At 38.3% G+C, this 9,775-nt stretch overlaps 2 protein-coding genes across 2 annotated transcripts; one reads left to right on the forward strand and one right to left on the reverse strand.

The window, feature by feature from the left end:
• Positions 1-356: 356 nt before the first annotated feature.
• LOC107822157 (proteasome subunit alpha type-1-B) lies at positions 357-4,414 on the forward strand. Its single transcript, XM_016648663.2, has 2 exons — positions 357-852; positions 3,752-4,414. Exons 1-2 carry the CDS (start codon positions 502-504, stop codon positions 4,223-4,225), a joined length of 825 nt encoding a protein of 274 aa, XP_016504149.1. The 5' UTR covers positions 357-501; the 3' UTR covers positions 4,226-4,414.
• Positions 4,415-5,822: 1,408 nt separating this feature from the next.
• Positions 5,823-9,775, reverse strand: LOC107822147 (uncharacterized). Its single transcript, XM_016648652.2, has 8 exons — positions 9,480-9,775; positions 7,872-8,135; positions 7,720-7,791; positions 7,568-7,606; positions 7,210-7,317; positions 6,787-6,884; positions 6,572-6,683; positions 5,823-6,326 (listed from the first exon to the last, which is right to left on the reverse strand). Exons 1-8 carry the CDS (start codon positions 9,633-9,635, stop codon positions 6,069-6,071), a joined length of 1,107 nt encoding a protein of 368 aa, XP_016504138.1. The 5' UTR covers positions 9,636-9,775; the 3' UTR covers positions 5,823-6,068.

The following is a 9,775-nucleotide window of genomic DNA, read 5'->3' on the forward strand; positions in this document are numbered from 1 at the left end:
CATGTTGTATTCGTTGCGCGAATGAATATAGTTGACACATATTGTATTTGTTATGCATTTGATACAAGTTAATAACAATTGAATAGTAGCTACCAATGGTAATTAGGCAAATTGTAGTTATTAGGCTCTAAACTATAGTGGTTTATGAAAATTCCTTTTAATTCTTCCATGAAGAATAAAGGACTTGGATTTGGATCCAATCAATTTCGAGATACTGGACCCATACTTTCCATCTCCAGCCCATTCATAATAACCGTAATTGGGCCATCCAGTTAGCAGATGGCCCATGATGATGACGGCCCTAGTTACTTGTTGGGTTTTGAAGAAAAAACCCAATTCTTCACTCTTGCCTTGAAGAAAAAGAAAAGACAACTCAAAGCTTTCACTCTCCCAACTCCATTAAAGGGAGAGAAACAGAAAGGCTTCGCATTGCACAAAGTGTGTGATTCCAAACTCCAAAAAACGACATCGTTTTATAATCCCTAACATTTGACAAACAGAATGTTCAGAAACCAGTACGATACCGACGTGACGACATGGTCACCGGCGGGGAGGCTATTTCAGGTAGAGTACGCAATGGAGGCAGTGAAGCAAGGTTCAGCGGCAATAGGTTTGAGATCGAAGACGCACGTGATTCTCGCGTGCGTTAATAAGGCGAATTCTGAGTTATCCTCTCACCAGAAGAAGATCTTCAAAGTTGATGACCACATCGGAGTTGCAATCGCCGGACTTACTGCCGACGGCCGTGTACTTTCTCGTTATATGCGTAATGAGTGCATTAATTATAGTTACGCTTATGAGTCGCCGTTGCCTGTAGGCCGCCTTGTTGTTCAGCTCGCTGATAAAGCTCAGGTTCGCTCTTTCTCAAAACCCTAAGTTGTTTTGTATCTGATATCTGCTTAAATGATTGCTTTTTTGCGGTTTGTTATTTGCTGATGAGCTGAATTCGTCTGTTGCGCTGTTGAAATTGAGGGGCTAGGGTTTTAGTCATGCGCAGAATGCAAGGTTTTGGCAGCGGGTGCAAGCTATAGATATCTAAGGAAACAACTTTGGATTGGAAATTTATGATTTTTTTTGCATTTACTGTCACAAAGGAGTAGTTGGTGCAGTGGTACTCTATATCCACTGCCTTAAACTCCTGGATCCACCTCTGATTTTAGCTTGGTTCGAAGGGGGAACTAGTGTTCTGGTTTCAGAATTTCCCTTCTGGGGAAAGCAAGTTGGATTTTCCCTCAAACTCTTGTCGTGTAGTATTATTATCATTTGTTGAATTGAAGTGTTTATGTTGCTTTTGGCTAGTAGTTTCTCATTCATTACAAGTTGGATTTTTCTCAAGCTCTTGTTGTATAGTATTAGTATCATTTGTTGAATTGAAGTGTTTGTGTTCCTTTTGGCTAGTAGTTTCTCGTTCATTATCTCTAGCTGCGCCTCTCTTTTACTTACAAAGTGAGTAAATAAGCAATAGTTCTAAGAAAAAGGGTGGGAGGCGGAGGAGGAATCTGTTCAAAAAATTTCATTTCTTCCTTGCTTTCCTCCCATTGCCAGTGATATTGAGTCACAACTTCAATGCAATGAGACGTAGCTTAATTTGGTTTAGCATGAAGGTTATCGATGTCCGTGTTCCTATTTCGTATTCCCTTTGTCGACTTGTGTGCTGCTCTCTTGATATATTCAGTAATAGAGCAGTTTTCTCAACTATGCAACTATAGGAAGATTGCACCGTAAAAGATTTAGGTCCGGCTCCCTAGATTCTTAAAATGCATAAGAACTACTTATCTGATATAGTTATTGAAACGGTAGACATGAGCTTTAGCGAGTGACCATTCAACAGATTGGTAATATAGCTTGAACGCTTTTATTGCTCCATTGACTAAAGTAGGTTTGTTGTAAATACTCTTGCGTGGTCCTAGAATTAATTTATGTTTGTTTTTCACTTGTCAAATATCCATATTCAGTTCGAAACTTGGAATGGAAGAAAATTACTTACCAATTGCTGCATATTTGAAGCTTATAGGTGCTATGCTTTTTCTTGGGCGATCTATTTGGAGCTAGTTACCATTCTATTTTACTGTTAACAACTTCTGTTAAAGCTGATGCACTTTAATTGTTTGCACATGCATTTGTCATTCCTGGAGCTGCATCATAGTCACATTATAGCCCGGCTTGTCCAAACTTTTTCCCACTTCCACTTTGCAAATGAGGTGCCATAATATGAAGTGCTACCTCTAGAGTAATTAAATGTGCCTTAAAACTGGGTATAAGATCGTTGGATTTTCCTGTCAGATATCAATATATGTTCTTGAGTAAATTAGATACTTTGCCAAATGAGGGAACATGGTAATAAATGAGTTGCTGCAATGTGTGGCCTAGTCGTAATAGCTAGTGTTGTTCAAGCTGTTATCATAAGCGATCATTCTTAATCTTCTCGTAAGGAAGTACAGTGTAATTCAGACTATTTGAATTAGGTACCTACTATATGCTGCCTATTCTGTCTTTATGGAAAAGTATTGTACATTTTAGAACTCACCCGCTAGAAACTTCTACTTTTCGTGTTTAGAAAATATGGAATGGGTTTTGCAGTCTAAAACTTCACTTTAGCCTTACGTTGTGATTTTTTGAGTTCCATGATTTTATTATTGCAGACACTCCTTGAAATTTTTCTTATTGCTAACTGTTGGTAATTCTGCAATTCAAGTAGGTCCTGAGGTTTTACTTCTAAACACTTTCACACACGTCTAAATTCTGAGGATTCTGAAATTTGCACTTAATTCCGCGAACTCTAGAAATCTCCCATAGAGGCAAAAGAAATATAGACATGCACGGGATAAAAAATGAACGAAGTAGTGTATGGCTTAATTGACCAATTTGCAATGATACCTTCTTAGACTTGTGGAATAAGTTGTGTTCCGGCAACTGTTAAAACTAGAGGGCTGCAAAGAAAATTGAGTGGCATTAATTTCTTGAGTCATTTTTACAAGCCTTGATGTGTAGACAATTGTCATATTCTTTCTGCTTTAACAATTCAGAGTAAGGTTACATCAAGTTTACCAATCTGAGTTCTTAATATAATATTTTAGTTAGTTAATAGTTACAATAGACCCTTATGGTCCGGCCCTTCCTCGGACCCCGCGCATAGCGGGAGCTTAGTGCACCGGGCTGCCCTTTTCTTTTACTAGCTCATGTCAAATAGTAATAAGAGGACTCCTCTAGCTTCCTTATTAAAAAAAAGACTCTAGCTCTTCTCAAGAAAGCATATGGTCTTGGGAAGCTCTGAACATCTTATTTATGCACAGTTTTTCGGGTGTTACGATGATAGGTTGCAACCAACTGTGGTGCCTGATATAGGATTTCTATAATTTGTCCCGAAATGTCTTACAGAAGGAAAAAGTGGAGCTCAGCTCTTAGATGATAGCTGGTATTCTTGATGTTCGAACAGTTCTGTTCCAGTAATGAAACAGAAAAGTCAACAAGGTTCTTTAGCTCTTCACTACGGAGAATCAGTGCACCTGCAAATGGCACATGTGCAAAGCCCTAGTTCATGGAGGAGAGCTGAAGAAAAACTAAAATTCTTTTTAGTCCTTTGTCATGTCCTGGTGGATATTGAGCTATATGTTGTTGTTTCCCTCAATTTGTCAGGATGATATATTGATGGAACGGATTTTTGTTATTGGTATGCGAGGCTAACTGTCTGATTTGAAAGTTGATGCCTCTTTCTTGATCAATATCATCTTAACATTCACTTGTGTGGCAGGTCTGCACTCAACGATCTTGGAAACGGCCTTATGGTGTTGGCCTGCTTGTTGGTGGGCTGGATGAGTCTGGTGCTCACCTTTATTACAATTGCCCTAGTGGTAACTACTTCGAGTATCAAGCTTTTGCCATTGGATCTCGATCACAAGCTGCCAAAACCTACTTGGAACGTAGGTTTGAGACTTTCATGGATTCTTCATGGGAAAGCCTGCTTAAGGACGCACTCTTTGCACTGAGAGAAACTTTGCAAGGAGAAAAACTAACAAGCACCAATTGCACGGTCGCAGTGGTAGGAGTAGGAGAGGCTTTCCATATGTTGGACAAGGAAACTATACAAGCATTGATCAATGAATTTGAGATAGCTGGTGAAGAAGCTCCTGCTGCAGCCCCAGATGAAGCTGGTAGTGATGAACCGGCAGCAGCACCTGAAGAGGGTGCGCCTGCTGATCAGGGAGCTGCCCCGATGGATATTTGATGATGTTATGTCCTCCTTTAGGCCTCTCTTCTTTCATATTCAGAGATTTCTTGTTAGAATATTGAGATTTTGTGTGGCACAATGGGTAATATTTTCTGCTTGGATGTTTTATTACGCAATCTTGCTTTACTTTGGTCCAATCATGCTTCTGAAGTTGAACTATAAACAGTTATATATGACTTTGTTGGGTTAGAGCTCTCTCTCTCCGTGTTTTTCTTTGTTATGCACAATTCATTTTCTTCTGTCAGTAACTGTCGATGAAATGACAACATGACCTTCCTACTTCACTATAACTCCATAAGCAACTGACCAAATCTTTAGGTTACTCTTTCTTGTCCTTGTCTGGTCAAGAATTGGGAGGACAGCTGCTTGTAGTAATGGTTCGCCTAAACTGTAGAGATTTTGAGGTAGGGGTGGTGTATTAGTTTGTTAAGTTTGGAGATGAGGGAAACTTATGACTATGGTTGAATGAGAGCTTATCGTTATGTTTAATTCACAAGTTTGAGTAGGTTATATATGAAAGGAAAAGAATGTGTGTATTTGTTAGACGTGCATGTTACCTCCATGTGGTGTACAGAAACAAGCTGACAGACCCCTTTGTAGTTTTAAAAGCCAAGTATTTTACCTCCACTAATTGGTTTCTGATCAAATTTCAGATTAGAACTGTCGCCGGAGAACCTCATATATAATAAAACTAAACACCTTGAGGTATTACATATTCTATTCACATCCACTTGTGCAGTATAATTGCAATTTGTTGTCATGATATCCGAAGCTAATGCAATAATTACAAGTGTCTCTTCCAATAGGTAAAGTTAATGGGATATATTGTAAAATTTCCATAGTGCCTTAAAAAAATATATGTGTCGACTAGCTCTATATTTGAATTCCTTATCTTCAGTTCAGAGCTGTACAACGTATTTGGACTTTCATCGTTGTAAATCTGGGCTAGTTCTATGAATGGTTATGATTTCTCATCAACTCCAGATGCAATGCCATCAATCATCATCGTCACCTTACTTGGTGGGGTTTGTGAGCTCTTCTATAATTATTAAGCGAGTGCTTCTGCGTGGGTCTTCGATACAGACCATCTTCATTTGCTTTTTTCTATTTGTTCTTTCCATTGTTGCTTAAATGGATTTCAATTATTATTCCATATTATTTCTAGTGGTACCAACGGACGGATAAATTTCTTGTTTTGCAAATCTCCATACGGGCTTTTGTTTAGAGATTTCAACTTCATCTTATATTACTATACTTGGGCGAATTTCTTGTTAAGCAAATTGCTGAATGAGCTTTAGTTTAGTGATCAAAACTTCATCTTATAGTACTTAAGTGCAGGATTCTAATCGCACCATGGGCCATTCCTCACTGCCAAAAAAGTTAAAAAAGAAAGAAAAATGCATCCGTTCGAGTCAGAGAACCACCGTTCTACTTGAATATCATTTCTAATAGCTCGTTATAAAAAGGAAGATGCATGTTCTGGTCGTGGATTGTACAAACTAGGTTCAATCAAGTTCATCGAGCTACAACTCAGAGAAGCAGGACGAAGGGATAGAAGCTTTGATTCTCTGCTCTATGGCATTTGAATGCAGTGTACATAAAACTGCATCACGATATTTGAATTAAATTGGACATCTGGATTCAATAATAGGAACCTCGTTCAACATTTCTTCTTGAAAAGTCAAATAGCAGGAGTAGGCACTTAAAAAACACAGTGCTGCTCTTTTTTCCTTTGTCCTTTTTCTTTTGAGTGGGAGGGGGGAAGGGAGGAGAGGTTTCGGCTGGAGGGAGAAGAAACCTCGTAACGATAGAACAAAATCACTCTTATATATCACAAGACTCACAACAAGCATTTGCTTGGCTCTGGAATGGAGATTCCCTTTGTCTGCATTTGTTTGTACATCCATTGCCAGTTTTCAGGAGTCACCTCACCCCCAAGAGATCGAATCACAGACCCACCGCTGCAAGAACCAACCCGGCAACATTCCTCCAGTGGCAGCCCTCGTACCAATCCATACAAAAACCCACTTGCAAACAGATCTCCTGCACCTGTAGCATCTGTTACTTTTGCCTCGCCAATTGCTGGAACACGGACTAACTGAAAACCAAAATACTTCATCTTTGTTAACCAAACCAACACTAAGTTACAATGGTAAAATCAACAGCGACAAAATGCTACTAAGTTTGCTAGCAAACCTACTCTATGAATGACAAAGAATCACTAAGTTGAGGCATTTGAAAGAAGAAAAAAAGGACTTCATCTTTCGGTAATTGGATGCATATCCAGAAAAAAGGTCCTTTCCTAAAGCATTTTTTGCTGCTAGTGGGAAGGATAAGAGATACCTCTTTCCCATGTTTTGCCATGCACCCATTTTGTGCTAAGGTTACAACAGCCCACTTGCAATGTTTAGCCAGAAATTCAAGTGCTGCCTCAGGATCTGCATTGTCTTCACCTCTGCACCAAATGTTGAAAAGACATGGAGCTTCATTTGCATGAACTGCATGAACGTTATATCTCAATATAATATCTCAGTTTCAATCCAAGGACAGGTAATCACCTTAGCAGCTCAGTTGCTTCATCCTCATTTGCAAAGCAAAGGTCTATGTTCCCTGACTCCAGTAATTCAATTAGAGGTAATTTAAACTTCCTCACCATCTGCCATATATTACGAATATCAGAAAGGCACCAAAACCAAAAATGGAGAAGATCACAAATCCTTTTGCTGAGTAACAGGAAAAATCAGACACATTTCAACAGAAACGAAGAAATATGAGTTCCATTCAAACTTTGAGTTATTTTTAAGCGTCTCCAATTGTTATCTCATGAAATTTTGTTTTCTACAGACAGCTCAAATGCAGAGTACGAAATAAGATCTCCGTATCATTTGAGAAGACAGATAATCATTCCGCTTCAAAAACTCAAAGCAAATAATGAAATGCCAAGCTTCTGATAACACCATGTAGCCTATGTGAACAATTACCTCAAAGCTGGCTAGATCAAGCGATACAAAAAGGCCTTCTTCCTTTGCAATTTTGATGGCTGCCTTAATAACTTCTATATTCAGTATGGCATATCTCAGCACCAACCACTGTTACAAAACAAAGGCAAATAAGTAAGAAATACTAAATGCTACAAATTTCCCAGAGTTGTCCTCCAGCAAGTAATAACAGGAAAAGCAAGTTTGTGGTAGATACTAAAAAGATTTCATAAATGGATACAAGAACTCAAATTACTGGGTACAAATACAATATCGTAATAACTAATTTATAAGAAATGATGGAGACAAGAAGTTCAAGAAGCAAACAAGAGTTCAGCATATCAAATAAGGGAATCCTCACCTTGGAACCTTTGAAGTCCTCTCTTTTCAGTTCATCTGCCTGATAAGCAAGGAAATAATAAGATATGCTTAAGATCACTTTGCTTAATATTTTGCACGCCATTTAGAATCATTAGTCACCACTAAATTCGACGAGATAAAAGTGGCAAGCACCTGAACTTTCACAGAGCTAGAGAGACAGGGACGCATTGTACGATTGCCAATTTCATCAACCAGACAAACACACTGTACATCAGAAATACACAGTTTTGAATACCCGGGAATTATCTATATACATAATCCTAGTATCCAACAAGTGTGTTCACCTGAGCTGTAGTTCCATTCTTTAATCTCAATCTTGAGATATCCACTTTGTAAAAGCCCATGTTGCTCATGAATAATTTACCTTCTTCATCATTGCCACAAGCCCCAATGATTCCACAACTAATCCCAAAGCCAGCAGCCAACCCTCTAATTGTATTTGCAACACTGCCCCCAGCTATGGTCTTCAATGGAGATTCATCATCAGTAGAAGGAAGGATATGGGAATTAAGCTCGTTGAGTATATGCTTCAACTCATCAACTGCAACCTTCAGTTATCAAAGGAAAACAAATGAAAAAAGAAGCAAAACTCTTAGAACTAGTTAATCAGACTCCTCTTTAAAACAATTAAGGACATTCCTAGCAAACATAATATTTCATGGCCTGTAGTTTACACACATTTTTAGGTAACTATTATGCCTCACTTAGTTGTTAAGGGTAAGATAAGCCAAACAACTACGCCACAACTATCTGCTATAAGAATCTTCTGTATCCAATAAGTGTTCACAGCAGTATCCAGAGTTAACAGTATGATCTCTGAATTTGGAACTGTTTGCAAATAAGCAGAGTTAACAGTAAACTATACAACAATATAATTTTTGAACAAATGAAACCCACATGGATTAGATAAAAGGGAGAATTTTCGACAGAATGGAAAATGCATTTTTTCAACTCTCTGTCGGTCCAATCCCGAATGCCATATAACCCTGTTTTCAGTCTCAGATTGACTGTAGAAGTAAAATCCGGAAAGGTTACTTAATCAATCAACAACTTATAATGTTGAATTCTAGAATCACATATGAAAGGTATAAACTTTATGATATACGAACAACCGAGATCATCTCACTCACTTAAGAAGACACTATTCGGATTCTGCGATACATCAAAACCTCATCGGAAAAAAGTTGACTCTTGTTTGTCTCATACCGTTTTTACCTGTCCTGTTACTCACTGATTTTATTATAGCAATACATCACTCTAAATTTGAAGAGCATCATCTGCATGCAATCCCAATTGAATTTTAAAGCACTAGATAGCTTCAATCAACAACAATCAAATCCAGCTGCCAAATTCCCTGTCCCACCCAGAGGCGGATCTAGTATTTCTAGTGAATTGGTGCACTATTAATTAAAAAAAGAAGAAAAAAATGTGTTATGTGGGAATTGATCCCTATTATTCTTAGAAAATAATTCAACTTTCAACCAACTGCACCATTCAACCTTCCTAAAACATGGGTGCCAACATTTAATAATATATCAATTTTAGAAAAAATGTACATAAAATATTTAATGTTGCAGAAAGAGCATGGATTCACGTGCCCCATAATAATCCCTATAAATCCGCCCCTAGTCCCACCCCCATCTAAAAAATGACAATCAAACACACACATACACACAGTGCTAGCTGAAAATATGCACATTTCTTAGTTAGAGAGACAGTGGAATTAAAGATCCAATTTGCAGCAATTGGCAATAAACATTTCTTATTATGAAATCATGGAATCCTCAAAACTTAGAAATCACAAGCAATTAAGAAAGATTTAGAATCAAGAGACAGGAAAAATTGAGAATAATTAAAAAAAAAACGAGAAGACAGAGAGAAAGGAGAAGTACAGGGAAGGAGCCACCACGTTCGCCGGGAATTTGGGAGAGAAGAGACCAATCAACCTTAGCTATATGGTCAACTAGCGCAAATGGTTGAAGTCCAACTACCACCGGCGCACTACCAATTTCACTGTCACTGTTGGCGGGTCGAATTTCAATTCCCATAATTCCCCTTTTCTAAATTTGAGGGAATTAAGTTTGCTTTTTCCCCAAATGGGATTTGTTCCTTCCCAACCTTCCCCTGTGTTAGCTTTTTCTCTCTGTATCCAATTTATAGCCGCTCTCTCCTTACTGCATACTGTCCG

The sequence above is a fragment of the Nicotiana tabacum genome, chromosome 16 (assembly GCF_000715075.1).
Source record: "Nicotiana tabacum cultivar K326 chromosome 16, ASM71507v2, whole genome shotgun sequence".
Lineage (NCBI taxonomy): Eukaryota > Viridiplantae > Streptophyta > Magnoliopsida > Solanales > Solanaceae > Nicotiana > Nicotiana tabacum.